We start from the raw sequence: 15511 nt of genomic DNA on the forward strand, positions 1-15511 counted from the left end.
TGTTGAGTTTCTTTCTGCCTAAATAATGAATTTTTCCTTCGTTCTTTTGACATCATCCAGCAGAGGCTAATATGAAGACATCATTTGGCAAACCAGACCCTGGAAAGCACCTACAATCTCTTCAACTCATTTGAAGCCAAAGACAACGCCATGCATTGTCTCCGGTAAAAACCCGCTCCCCGCTCTCCCCCCTGTCTACCAAGCCTTTGAGAGTGAGGACACCACGAGCTGCACAGACATGGGTTCAGATCAACCCAGCATGGATTCTCTAGAGCGGAGGCCCATATTGGGCGCTGCCTGTAAGCGGCAGGGCCACCGGTGCCTGCGGAAAAAGCTGAGGCCAGTGCGAATCTTGGGGTTCGTTTTCAGCCTGGTGGCCGTAAGTGCCGTCTCCATCAGTGCCTTGACCTGGAGCTCGGGGGGTCTCAATGAGCCAGTGCTCCCCCAGGAGAGTCTCCACCAGTCGGCGCCCCACAGGACTCTGCTTTTCACCCCACCTCAGAGGGACCCCAACGGGTCAGCCGACATGCCAATAGCCATGAAATCTACCGCAGATAGCAACGAGAGCCAGGGGGAGTACCCGCCGGACATTTTCACCCTTGAGGAGAGGCGCCAAGGAGCGGTGATCCTCCACATGTTTGGCATGATCTACATGTTCATTGCCTTAGCCATAGTGTGCGACGAGTTCTTCGTCCCAGCACTGACGGTCATCACGGAGAAGCTGACCATTTCAGACGACGTAGCGGGCGCCACGTTTATGGCGGCGGGCGGCTCGGCCCCCGAGCTCTTCACCTCCATCATCGGCGTCTTCATCTCGCACAGCAATGTGGGCATCGGGACCATCGTGGGCTCGGCCGTCTTCAACATCCTCTTCGTGATCGGGATGTGTGCCATCTTCTCCAAAGAGATCCTCAACCTGACGTGGTGGCCCCTTTTCCGCGACGTCTCCTTCTACATCCTGGATCTGATCTTGCTCATCATCTTCTTCCTGGATAACTTCATCTCCATCTGGGAAAGTGTCACGCTGCTCTCGGGCTACGCCGCCTACGTGATCTTCATGAAGTTCAACAGCAAAGTCGAGGGCTTCGTCAAAGATTGCATGAACAAGAACCAAGTGGTAGAAGTGGAAGTTCAGCCCAAGGTGAGTTGGTTTCTTAAACTGTATGTTTTTTTCTCCCACTTCCCTTCACCACCATCTCCTCTGAAAAAAACAATCTTAAAGAAAATGTCAGACTTTTAGGACTTACAGTAGGTGTTTTAGTATTTTGGTGAATAGACATGACCTTCAGTGTCTCCTCTGGCATGGAAGCACACACTCATCCTTTTACTCATATCATGCAGCTGATATTAATGAAGGCAGGCTTTAACTTTGACAATACCATGCATCTTTTTTGTTCCCATCAATAGAGCTGCAATGATCAGTTGACACGAGATTTGTTGCCAACTATTTTGATAATCTGTGTCAAACATTTGCCGTCCAGGTTCTTGAATGTGAGGATTTACTGCTTTTCTTTGCCATTTATGATAGCAGATGAAGAGTTTTGGACTGTTGGTTGGACAAAAGAAGCCATTTGAAGAGTCCCTTTGGGGCCTTTGAGCCTGACATGAACATTTTTCACAGTTTTTTGACATCTAATAGACTATATGATTGATAAATTACTTGTGAAAATAATCAGCAGCGTAATCGATAATGACAATAGTCGCCCTACTCGTGAATCTAATGACCATTTTCAAAATGAGACCAGTGTCTCACCGATGCCCCACACTCTTAGATCATTCAGTGTACAACAACTAATGCCAAACGTGTGTTTTAAAAGACAACACATGCTCATTACTTCAGAATGAGGAAAATGACAGTAAAGTACCTTCAACAGTTGAACTGACCATTGTGCGTTAATGCGGTTCAAGCGATGCTGCACAAGGCTGGCATACAGTATTCCATTGTGGGATTAATAAAACAGAGTCAAATGTGTAATTCTGGGTTAAGCTCTACAAATTGTGTCCCGGTCTGACAAACAAATCCCTCGGAAAATCTGAGGAGCTATTTTTTCCCCTCCAGTTAAAGATTTCCCACGTAAACATTGTCTTTTAAATTGTTGCGTAAACACATAAATCACATACAGCTTGACATACAGTAAGACGGCTTCGGGCGGGCTGTGGTTGTCTTGGTTGTTCCTCCATGTTTGTTCTCAGGGGAGGTTCTTCATGTACAGCCATTCAGTGCAATATTTCACTTTTTGTCTGTGGAGTATCCAGCATTTCTGTTATTGAGCAAAAACAGTAGAAATCATTGTGTTACTTCAACATTCGCTCCCTCAATGACACTTGAGGGCAAAAGACACTGCAGTGCAATTTGATACTGGTGTAGAGATTATCTGGACGGATTTAGATTTCCTTTGTTACATGAAATGGAAATGAAATTTTGAGAAAGTTGCATTGTAAAGCTTTAATTAAATCTGGATTTATTCTAAGTACATAAAGGATATTTAAACTGCAGGTTACACAATGGTGGGGAGGGGGTAACTCTTGAGGAAGGCAGCGTCGCCGTTTGATATGCAGTGTGTAAACCACAACGCTAAAATTAAAGCCCCTCTTTAAAAAGCAAACATGAAAGTAGTTATTTTCTCCATGTCCTATTTCTGCCATACTAATTTTGATTTAGGGCTTGCATGCAAGAAAAGAGTGAGAACTGAGGTGCACAGGCTGAGTGCCAGAGAAGGACTCAGGTGACCTTGAGCTGCAATGGATTCTGGGTACTTTGTCCAACAGAATCGTGTGTGTGTGTGTGTGTGTGATGAAAAACAACTTTTGATGGGGGGAAAAAATAGTGTGAGACAGATGAGTCGATCAAACCCCGCCATCATGTCTCGTCTCCTGTGACGCTAACGGCAGATTTAGCTTCTCCTCTCTCTTGCACCTCTCAGCACCTTGCTTTGAAAACACGAAATGCACAAAATTAATGAATTAAAGGTGTAAAAACTCTGTGGGTTGCTCCAACATAGATGAATTTAACCTTGGATTAGTCTAGATTTAAAATTAAGTAGAGCCCTGTTGCACAATACAAAACTAATTTTCCAGTTAGTAAGTCCAAGTTTAGTCATCTTAACCAAAATTAAATAGTTTAATCAATATGGAGAGGCTTGCTAACCCAAATTAAAATAAATAAATGAACAGAAAGTAAATTTGGGTGCTGGGATCTAGTAAATATGACTTTTAAATGTTAAATATTAACTCTTTTTTACAAAATGTTAGCTTGTTTGCTAGTTAGCTAAAATGTTAACATTACAAGCAAGCGAGCAAGTTGGATAGCGTGCTCATGATGTCTCTGTAGAGAATTATTTTTGTTCAATTCTTTCCACAAAGGCAGCCATTTTAAAAGTTAAACCTCCCATTTTAACCCTAGATTGAATTTATGTCTGTTGCACCAAAATATCAGAGTGAAAACTAAACGTTTAAAGAGAGGCTTAGATTTAATCTCTTATTTTTGATATAGTTTAAATGCAACATAAAAAGTTAGGTCATTATTTAAAAAAATGAATCCTTCTTGGTGCAACCCAGCTTTAGAGTAAAAAGCTATTATTTTACCAGATGTAGGTTGTGAGTTAACCTCTTTTATTTTGCGGTGTGGGTCTGCAGGGTTAATAGAACTAGAAAGGCACAAATATTATTAGAATATAATCATCTAAACACCCTTTTTTTAACCAAGCTTTGACACTTTGGGGACGTGTATTTAAAGACACAAGTGAGATTTAATTGGCAATTTACCAGGCGTGTGCGTGTGTGTGAGTTCATACATGACCGACGGAGAGTAAAGCGGCCGGGCGAAGACAAGGATGAGCGAGTTAACTCGTGAAAGAGTCACGCAAAATGATGGAGGGCCCGGGTCTTTTCTATTTTTAAGCGACATTCAACGCCATGAGCCGAGAACAGCTTTTTTAATCATGTCCCTGGCATGACTGAGCTCCAAGGTGTCCTTAATCCTCCATACATTACTGTTCAGGTGTAAAGTATTGCATTGTAAGGACAATAGGATGTCATTTGACGCCATGCCCTTGAACTAAACACTTGATTAAAATGGGCTTCCCTGAGATTATTTCATGCATTATGATATTGGGATGTCCCCATTGCTGCCATAGACAGAAACACAGCACAGTCAGCGGCAGAACAGAAGTAGTGTCGCTCGAAGTGTGTAAGTCAACAACATACGTATGCTATAAATACCATTTAAAGTTCGGTTTTGAGAGTAACATGGACAGCAGTGTGATGCATTTAGCAGTCATCAGTTTTGGACTGTGTGACCGCTGCCTCTCATCTCATTACATAACCGCATGTACAGCATTCTGTGTTTTTTTTTTTTTTTTTATTGACATGAAAAGTTTCTTTTGTGTAACTTGTTTGTCCTGCTCCCGGTAATGTAAAAATAGACGGCTTTGTTTCTCTTATTTTCTAGAAAGTAATGCCTTAGCTTTAGGCATAGCATTAAATGGTGAGAGTTTGCTTTTCGATCATTTGACAGATCAGTGGTGTCTTTTTTTTTTTTCCCCAGGGTTGAGGTGTGACATTATCAATACAACACAAACAGAACTGTCAGATCTCACCGGAGATACTTGGTCTATTTAAAGCCATTGTTTTATAGCAGTTAAGTGGTCAACCTCATAAAATGTAATCTGCAATAATCTCTCAATCCAGTTAACACAACCATGAATGCTCCATAATGCCCTGTACTTAGACTGACTTAGAATTACAGCACAATAGGATAGCAAAGGCGGTTCTTTTCAGCATATCACATTCATTTTTATGAGTTTCTCCAAAAGTTGTCTTGTATGTGTCAGTGTTTAATGTGAATAAATGACAATGAAAATAAAATATTTGAGAGTCAAAATATTATAAAAATGATTGGATATTGTTGCTATGCAGAAGGCTAATATTTGGGCATAGAGCTGCTTGAAGAAAAGTAATGAGTCTCATGTTCAATTTCTCATTTTTCTAAAAAAAAAAAACAAAAAACAAAGAACTAGCATTGCACTACAGCATAATTTAGGCGTTATTTACTAGCAGATTTTGACCTCTCCAATATGGCAACCATGCAGACGCATCACAGACACATACGAAGCTGCCAGTGAAGTATCAATACTTATATATGCTTGAACCTTTATTAATCTTTTTCTTTTTGGCTATTTGGCGACAGAAGAAGCACGCTGTAAATGCAATAAAGGTGGTTATATGTCAGACAGTTACATATTTACACAGTTAGCGACATTAGCATTCATTTGAAGTTGTATTTCTGGCTACCTGATGAATTATATATTATTCTTTTAGCTCTATTTTTGGTCTCCACCAATTCCTATGAGAAATATGTGACTCTCTCTGCTAAATGCTCCACTTTATTCACCAGCTAGTCGCTAACTTTGCTGTCTGATGTTTGTTGGCGAGCAGGTAGCATGCAGTTGTTTTTTTAGAGCTTATTGTGAAGAGCTGCCTGCTGCAGTACAGTGAGAGTGAACCAGACAGTAAATCGTGGGCCATAAAACCCAAACAATGGGCTGAAAGACATTAGGGGAACAGTAGAGTCGGGTGACAATTGTCTGCTGATTCGTCACTATGACCCCTTTCACACACACATAGTCATTTGATCCATTGTTCATATAAAAATATCGATAAAAGCAGCTGTAGCTCAAAATTGTTGAAGTAATTTAATGAACTCTTTCAGCGTAGAGAGAGAGTGATCCCAGTGCATGACATGTGATGTTGTTCATCTTTGACCCAAACAGATGTTGGAAGGATGTATTTACCTATTAGCTCTGGCTTGATTGGTGCCTAATACCTTTGTTTACCTAATGAGCGCTTAGCTGCTGGTTAATCTCACAACAAGGGCAGTCTGCCTTAGCCCAGCGAGTTAGGTCGCCACCTCTGCCATCCCATTTCTTATGAGACACGACACCGTAGTCTGGCTGCATTTTACCTGCTGTTGTCTACTTTTGATGTGTGTCTTTGGTACATGTCAGTTTACTAAGAAGCATGAGATTACATTGAGAAACTAGTTTATGGTGTCATTATTTAAAGGTGTGAGATGCTACATTCAGCCTCACTGGTGGTCAGAAAACAACTATTTGTTATGTAAAGATACAGTAGAGTAATGGTGTCTTCTTGGGCGACAATGCAGATCTGAATTTGTTGGAAATTAGACCCAAAATGGTGGCCGCCTGGTTACAATTTTTCTTATTACAGCTAATGGTACACCAGCCTATGTTTCTGAAAACATTTTAATCAAGAAAAGGGCAATTTAGAACCAAAATCTTGATCCATGTTTGATCAACATTGTCCATTTTGACAGTTTGAGTTGCATTTCAAGAGTCTCTGGTGGAAACTGGACCCAAAATGGGCACCACCTGGTTACAATCTTTCTTATTACAGCTGAACGTTACACTAAAATACGTTTATGAAAACATTTTAAGCAAGAAAAGAACAATGTAGAAGCAAAATCTTGATCCACATTTGATCAGCACTGCCTGGTTTGACAGTTTGGTCAGAGTTTCAGGAGCCTCCATTTAAAAAGTGGACCAAAAATGGCGGCCGCCTGCTTACAACCTTTCAGGCATTACAGCTAAACAGTACACTAAATAATACACTAAAATATGTTACTGAAAACAGTAAGTAGGATAATATTTGAGCAGCACTGCTGTTTGGAGATTCAGGATGCTTCGTTTCCAAGAGGGGCTCAAAATGGCTGCTGCCTGGTTACAATTTTATGATGTATTACAGCTAAATTTACACAACTATGTTTGTGAAATCATTTGATGCACTAAATAGGCACTGCAGTAGCATAATTTTGACCCATATTTGATTTGAACTTCCTAGTTTGACAGACTGGTTTGAGTTTCGAGAGGCTCTCTTTCCAAGAGGGGCCCAAAATGGCTGAGGTGTGGTCACAAATGTTCTTGTATTAAAGCAAAATGGTACCAAAATATGTTTGCCTCCCACCTTCATTGAGTAAACAAGGCATGCATTTGTTTTGGTCTGAGATGCTGGTGGTGTATTTGGATCTGTAGTGGCAGTGAGTTGCTCACAGCACCTTTAAAAATACAGACTTCGTACTGACTTTAGAGGAAATGGCTTCAGAAGGCTGCCAGAGGCCTGTTTAGAACAATAGTGCGGTGCAAGATAATCCATTGCAAAATTCCTACGGCAAATACTATGCTTATAAATCTTTAAATATTCACTTTTTTGTGCATTTATGATGCTGTAGTTGTCTGTTTTTGCTCTTTTTGCAGTATGTGTAGAGCGCTACTGCTATCTTGTCACGTCAGCTGCTTGCATCTCCTGTGCATTAATGCCATAGGGTGACTACAGTGTTGCACATCTTGGCCCTATGAGCTACAGGGCCTCAAAGGTCAAAGATGGCGTCATTTTACTGTATCGCTTCTCTTAATTGTTGCACGTTCGCTCACAGCTAAGCCTCTTAGACTGGTGGCGTGGTCGGTGACTTAACGGGCCAGAGTCGATGCACAAAGGTCTGATTACTGAACACTTGGTATGTGCAGGGTGGCCGAGGGGGTCACCGATGAAGACACGAGGCCTTTCTGCAGCATCTGAACGTATCTCACACCCACACGCTGTAAATCCTCATTGCGCTGACTGTGGAGACACAGTTCAAGGTCACATTAGAGCTGGAGGCTCCTACTTTTGCCTCGCAGGCTTGGAAGATCAAGGCAGCGCAAGATGGAGGAGCGTGAATATCACCAGCTCTGGGTTTTCTGTGCTTCAGCCATTTTTCACTGGAAAAGCAACAGATGAATGTGTACTAGAGTTGGCTTTGCATGCTGATGGTGTCCCACTGAAGCAATCATTTGTCCAGCCCTTTTCTTTTTCTGTCTGAGCACAAAAAAAAAAAAAGAACGGATCAGTAAGCCAAGCCAATCAATGCTGGCATCTTAACCACACTCCACAGCGACTAAGGAGAAGAAAAGTAGCATTTTTCCATTCCAATCTGTAGCACTTTTGTTTTGTGGCGATTGTGATAGATTTTACCCTTTCAAAACCTCTTTTAAAGAGGACTTACATGGCATAAAGTCAGATTTATTAAGAACTGCAGCAGTGAATGCTTGCTCTGGCTGTACATGGCATTAGTAGGGTCTTTCATCATATGTTCATCCCCCCGCCGCCCCTTCCTCGGGACCACCTCACCAGGCCGACCCTGGCTTATCTTGTTATCTTGTGGCCTCTCTCATTGTTTGGCTGATGGACTGACTGGCTGTGTTTGAAAATACTGGCTCGGGCAGATCAGATTAGCCAGCACTTTGCGGACGACAGTTTTATGAAAGACAGGGGAGTGACGAGCCCCCTTCTGCTTGTTATGATCACGGTGACACACTAGAAGTCTGCCAGTAATGATAATGAAGTCAAAGTCTCTCTGTGACGTGTGTACAGATGTGGCCACGCTCTTCCTTTAAAATGACAAACAGCTAGTAGTTCAACAGTGAATATCAGCTTACAATTAGCAATTAAGCTAAATTTGATTGTGCTAGATCATTACATCAGTCCACATGAGTGTGATCTCAGTGTTAGAATCAGTAAATTAAATAATTCATAAGTAATAGCATGACATTTAAAAATCTGCGTCAAACAAAACCAGAAGTCGTATAGGGGAGACCGGGGGCAATTGTAACACACTGAATTAAAAGCAAGCTAGAGTGATGACACTTACTCTGCACATGCTCAGTAGGATTTTCTCTATTGGCAAAAAAGAACGACAGAAAATAATTTTGAGGTATGCAACCTGCAGTATTTTTTGTCACATCTATTTTATCTCAAGTTGCTGGTTAAAAATTTACATGAACAAATTATGCTAATATTGGTGTTGCTAGAGATTTTATCATGGCTGCAAGATCAGGGGCAATCGTCACACTGTGTTGTAATTGCCTCTGAGCCACATGGCTCACTGTAAACATCCTGTTTGTCTTTGTTGCAAGAAAATGAACACATTTCACTAAATTCAAATGTAAAATTTCTTTTAATTTTATTCAGATAATTAAAATATAGTTACCACAACAATAGTTTCCTGGTCATCTGCAAAAACAGAAATAGACTTTTGCTTTGAATGCATTTGATGCATGAAATCTAAAAGACTTTAAACCATACAGACACAAAAAATCTTCAGTAACATTATTAGGTACTACAGGAGTAATGATTAAAGATTACTTTGAAGTGTGCTTTTATTTGTGATACAGTGGATTAATATGAAATATTCTTTTTCCCTTCCCTCGCTTAAAAGTATCAAGGTTTCTGCCTGACAGCAATGTTTTTTTTTATATCAAAAGATGACTAGTGTATCAAAGTAGTATGTAAGTTATGAAGGAAAATGTAAAAAAAATGTCACAACTACCCCGTTCTCCCCTACTTGTTGAAATAAATGGAGCTTGCAGATTGGAGGGCAGGTTGGATTCTGCATCCAACCACAACATTAGATGCCTGCTATCGTCAATGCTGGATAAGCCAGTGTGTATCGAGGCAGATGTTGGTTCTGCTGAGATGGAAGGTGCGACCTCTGATGTATTACCAAGCTATAAATAGCGTCACGGAGGCGAGATCTTCCATCAGGATGCGCTTCAAAGATCAGTTACAAGGCGGGTTCCGTGCAGGGAGCAGACTGCGTTTCCTCCCTGTGCATGTGGACGTTCGGGCACCAGAGCTGACGCTGTGCGCCTTCTGTATATTCACACACAAAACACGGTGCTTCATGCTGCTTGTTTTTTTTTAATTTTTATCCGGCCCAATCCAAGCAAAACGCCCACCTCATGCTCTGTAATACCAGGCTGCACTGCTTGAACTTTGACACTAGCTGTGTATTTTAGTCGTGTGACGTGTTCGTGGGATTATCTCCCATTATGACGGATGTCAGCCTAATTTTCAGCAAAATCCAGATGTGCACTGCTGAACTCAGCAAATGATAAACTACATCTGCTTCAGATTGCTTCTTTTGGATTTGGATTTTGGATTTTGCTGTAATAAAAACAGTTGTCAAGCTAATTTCTAGGAAATCCTGTTGAAATACTCAGTTTTAATTATAGTAAAAGTGTGGTTGGTATACCAATAAACGTTAACTTTACTTTTAATCATAGTACAGATTGTGGGCTATTGTCACTTGAAAATGAAAGGGTTTCTTTTCGTGGTATCATTTATACAGTATGTGCCCTTGTCCTTGATTTGTACTGTGTATTTCTGTAAAAGTAGTGAGTATTTGTGCTTATATCCTTTTAAAGGGAGAGTTGTAGAAGTGACCTTGGTAAAAAATTGAATGAAAAATAGTTGGAAGTTTATAAAGCTCCATGCAGACCCAAGGTTACTGAAGGATAGGTTGAAACAATGAAACAGAAGCTCTCTACAACAAAGACGAGGCATAATGTCACGTGTCAGAAGGTAGAGGAAAAACACCAGTGCTGATGGTTTGACGCCTGGACTCTTAGAAAATAAAGGTGCTAACTAGAACCATAAAGGGTTCCTCGGCTTGTCCCCGTAGGAGAACCCTTTCTGGTTCCTGTCATAAGCTTTCTGAGAGGGTTGCAAGTGTAACCTTTATAAGAGTTAAGTCAAGGCTCTTCTCCACCAAATAAGCTCTGGTTCTTGCACTGGTCAGATTTTTGTCTAACCAGGTCTCATTTCTGCCAGTTATGTGCAGAACCATTATAATCAAGGATGTAGAACACACTGCACAACAGCCAATAGACTGTGAGGCACCCACTTTGGTTCCTAAGGAAAAACCTGCTATTTTTTGGTTCCAGCTGGGAACCAACTTTCGGCTTCTGTACCAGTTTAGTTTTTTCTGGAAATGCCAGTTCCATGGTGGTGGATAAGGCCTATCAGAGGTTCTACGGAGAGCTCTTCTGGTTCTGGGTAGAACCTCAGCCCTCCAGGAAGAACCCTTATTTCTAAGAGTGTAGTTTGCCAAGCGGAGTCGTCAGTCGTGTAGCGTTAAGGTCATATATGCACGTGGGTGTGCACGCACCTCCGTAAAGTGTATATCCACTACAGAGAGAAACAGAATCGTTTTGGCGCTTCAGCTCAGCCATCGTCAACGGAGCCGGAGTCCAATAATTTAAAAATAGAAATCCTGTGACTTTGATCTCACCATGACGATGAGGAGTCCAAGTTTTATCATCTGTTCCAGCTGTGGCTCCTTGTCTAAGGAAAGAGGGAGGGGAGGGGAGGGCTACTGTTGAGCCAGTAATTAGGTTTGGGAGGTTTTACCTTGTGTTTGGGCTGTTAGACCAGTCAATATAGATAAAGAATACAGAAACGGGCCAATAAAAAACACACTGTGTCACGTTTAAAGACACGACGGTGGAGGGCTTTTGAGCCAGAGTCGCTTCTTTCGCCATCTCTCTTCTGTTGTCTACATTTGTTCTGCGAGCTCTCTTGGCTGCGGCCTGCTTTTGTCCAAATCCAATTTAATTGCATTCAGCGGTAATAATTGTGCAAGCGAAGTTCTCATTTGCATCACAGGTGCTGATGGCTGCTTTTTATGTCGTCCTCGATCGGTTATTGTACTATTTTGGCTTCCCCCCCTCCATTCTTATCGGAGCGAACAGCGGCTCTTCACTGCCTCCTCAGTGTTGTTAATGGTCTGAAGGTCACACTGTCACGTATTACCGTGTCTGTGTAATTATCCAAAGCACAATGACGTCTGTTCTAAAAAGAATAAGTAAAACAATAAAGCTTATTATTTTTTCTCCAAAAAGACTATTGTACATGCAAAGTAGAGCCGTCGTGAGTTGGTCCACTTCAGACGTGTTTACGTAAACAACAGGAAATGTGCACTTGCCCCTGATACCAATCACTTCCAAGTGAATTTCTGCACAGAAATGTCCCTTCTTTAATCAACATTGAATCAAACTGCAAACTGCATATCCACCTGCACTTTCAATTTCAGATACTGCTTTTTTTTTAGTATGAGACAAATAAACAACATTGACAATCAAGTCCAAAATTGCTTGGTTGCAAGTTCGCAAATGTAAATGTTTTGGGTTTTCACGTATCTACAGTAGCAAACTGAATATTTGGGGGTTTTGTGTGTTGTGAAATAAATTAAATAAGGGATTATGATGAGTGAGCAGGTCATTATTGCAAAATAAACCCTAACACTGTGCATTATCCAGATTATTACATGATCACTTAGCAGAAAAATAAAATATTGATTTTAAAATGATTTTATGGAACTGCATCCATAGCAATGGTCTGTTCTTCATAGCAATGTGTTGCAACCTTATGATGTTGTAATTGACCAATCAAAACTGAGTATTTAACAAATCCATCTGATAAGCAACTTGATATGATAACTTGTGTTTTGGGAAAATGTTAGGGACATTGTCACAATTTTTTTTGACATTTTATTGACCAAACACTTTAGCAATTAATCAAGAAAATAATCCGCAGATTGACTGATAAGGAAATAAAAGCTACTTGTTAATGTACATAAAGTTTTCTAGTCCAGTGTTCCTCAAATGGAGGTACTAGTTACCCCAAGGGGTACTTGCTTGTGTACAATACATCTCGTTTTCTTCATGTTTGTATTATTTGTCAAAATCCTGTTGGCTCACTGTTTTAAAGGAATGACAATTCCTGCAACCAGCAGCTAGAACACATCAGTTTGTTGGTGTCATTTGATTGGCTTTATCTCTCTCTCGACTTCATTCTGGTGGCAAAACACTTGTTCTCGATGTCATAGATCCCAGATTTGAAAACTGTGCGTAAATATAAAGGTAATAGTAGCTGCAGCTCTTCGTGTGTTTGTTTTCTGCTCAGATTCAGTCACATTTGACAGTGTTTGTCCTTGGTGCAGCACCATGGACAGCACCATCTCTACTTCACTGCTCTGCAGCACCTTTAAGTAATAATGGCTGTAGTCATGCGTTTTATTTCTTTTCTCTGAACCTCACCTTCAGTGCCTCTTCTTCTGATGCATTTATGTGAAAAGCAGTGATGTCATCTTTCACCATCACTCCTGGCAACAAGAGCTACCCATAATACCCAGTGAATAGCTCAATAAATGTGTGTTTGTTTGGTGATGCGCATGAGTCATGCCATTATGTAGTTTAGGGTTACAACTGCTCCGTATAGCGCTCTTTTTAAGGCCACTCGTAGCTCTGCGACAAGGGGAAGACTTTGGACGAAATCCAGGTCATCCCACAAGTATAGTGTGGTTTCCTGAACCAGGTCATGCGGACAGCTGTGCAAAGATGCTACCTCGGGTGATATGGAAGAAAGTTTTCCAACCGACCAACAGCCAAGCAACTGGCGATTACTGGTATATATACATATATATATGTACATGTAGGAGTGCGTGCCACAAGAATGCTATGTACGTATGCTACATCCAGTAAATGAACAAACTCATAAAATGTTAAGAATGGAAATATTCTTACACCAGATATCATCATTAAATGCAATTGCACACTTTATGAATCCGAGGTGTTCTCCTTTACTGAACTAAGACTTCCTTAATTGCCTTTTTTTATAAAGAACTCTTCATTCAAACTCAACAGGAGAGCAAAATAAAACTAGCCAAAACATTCTTGGTTAGTCTTTCCACTGTTCCAACAATCACCAACTCTGGTTTGATCAAAATAAATTCAAAATTCACCTCATTAAATGTGAAAATATTCTGGCTCTGTGGGCAGTTTTGCTCTCATTCGTTCTCTGGTTCTGGAAGCGGCGTCTCTCGCTCGTTATTTGGGGAAAAGATCGTTAAACTAATTACTGAAAAAAAAAATCACCAAAACAACAAGCGACGTACTCAACAAATGCCAGTGTGTTCGTTTAATCGCCCAACTCTAACTGGCATAGACACGAATTGCCAGATTGTTCAAAGCTGCCACATTTTAATGGCCCACGCAGAGAAGTGAATCTCAGTAGGCCTGGATCATGAAGCTGTTACTCAGTAATGCTTAATGAGTGCACATTTTGATGTGACCTCGACAGCCTGAATATCTCTGGCTCCAGCTGTAACTGCTGTCTTCATTGGAGGCCATTTCTCTCTGATTTCTCTATTGTTTGAACCTCCAGGGTAATTTTAGCTCCCGATGCTAGCAGGTATTCAGATCATCAGATGTGATACGAGCTGGTGTAGTTTTAGAGTCCAAGATAATTTTATTTCACGAACATATTTTTAGCGAATGACGTGATTATTAGTCTATTTAGGTATCTCAAGGCCGCAAAGGTCAAGACATACGTCTGTCCAGATTTAGTAAAGCCAGCTGTTGTTGCACAGAAATTCTGGAAAACTTGAAATAAGAGATTGCTGTTTTTTTTTTTTTTTCTAAGGGAGAGCCTGAAGGTGAAACGTCGAGGCTTGCAAGAAACTGAAAGTCTTATCGATCAAGGGCTATTTTTGAAAGCAGGGTCGAATTAGCTAATGTAACTGCACTGTAAAAGCATCATGTGAAGGGCACCGAGATCCCTATCTCGTGGGTGTATGAAATGACACACAACCACGGCTAGAATGGAAACGGTGCATATGGCTGGACGTGGCCGAGGACTGGCCGAGGCCTTACATGCTTAACTCCTTCCTCGGGGGGATTTTTGACCCTCAGCATCAGCCTCACTAAGCTGCAGCAGCTGAACATTACATCAGCTCTGAGAGTTGTGGTTCATGCAATATCTGTAATTTGTGAAATCCGGGGTGGTGATGTCTGCTGTATAGATCTCAGGGCTGCAGGAGGACCTGACACGGTGCAGATAACCACCCAGAATTTTAGATTTAAGAGAGTAAACTCTTAAAATGGAAGTGATTGCAATCAGACGGTCTCTAATGAGCTAATTAGAAAACGCTCTGGGGCTCGGTGAATCCGCTGAAAGCCTCTCCTCCTCTGTTCTCGTCCAAGAGGGTTACCACTTATGTCCATCACTGGCGGACGAGTGATGCGTGAGGCTGCCCCCTCACCCCCATCCCCACTCGAAGACCACCAAGGTGACCTGAAAGGGCTCAATCAGCATATTACCCCGTCTGTGCTCATTGTGACTGGGCAGGCTGACTGGCCAACAGGAAGCTTCCACCTCCTCCTCCTCCTCTCTAAGATAAGGGTCCTCTGTGTGTGCTCTTTGACTCAGATATAGGACATGACTGTCAGCTAACCTGCTGACAGTGCAACAGAACAACAAAGCAAGTCAGCGGTCAGGATTATGTGAAAGAGGTGCCACAAAGTAATAGTTGCTGCGTAGATGGAACACCGTTGATGATGTGGGCTTTGCTAATTAATATTTAAGTAGGATTTAACTGCAAAGCTAAATTTAACCTGATCTAAAGGAGCTGTGTTTCTGAGTTTCTTAATGTCATCAGATCCCCTGAAAAGACCACAACCAGATCCTAATAACAGAAATTCCTCTCTCTCATTAAGTCCACTGTTGACTGAAACGTGTATTGATCCGCAGCTTAAAATAGTTCCAAACAAATGCAAAAAAACAACACTTGTGTGCTAAAAACTAAAGTGCGCTGCTGCTATATATTTATGAGATCAGC

The 15511-nt window shown here is 41.3% G+C and overlaps 1 protein-coding gene across 6 annotated transcripts in view; it reads left to right on the forward strand.

The window, feature by feature from the left end:
- Positions 1–15511, forward strand: part of slc24a2a (solute carrier family 24 member 2a) — a 57227-nt gene that overhangs the window by 2404 nt on the left and 39312 nt on the right. For 5 of the 6 annotated variants that reach the window (XM_084712206.1, XM_084712209.1, XM_084712210.1 and 2 more), the window contains exon 2: positions 61–1141. In XM_084712206.1, the coding sequence (XP_084568332.1) occupies positions 239–1141 (903 nt within the window). In that variant the 5' untranslated portion in view covers positions 61–238. The remainder of the gene's footprint in view (positions 1–60; positions 1142–15511) is intronic. The other variant, XM_084712207.1, reaches the window with a different exon arrangement.

Source organism: Lutjanus erythropterus, chromosome 23 (assembly GCF_056507025.1).
Source record: "Lutjanus erythropterus isolate fLutEry1 chromosome 23, fLutEry1.hap2, whole genome shotgun sequence".
Lineage (NCBI taxonomy): Eukaryota > Metazoa > Chordata > Actinopteri > Lutjaniformes > Lutjanidae > Lutjanus > Lutjanus erythropterus.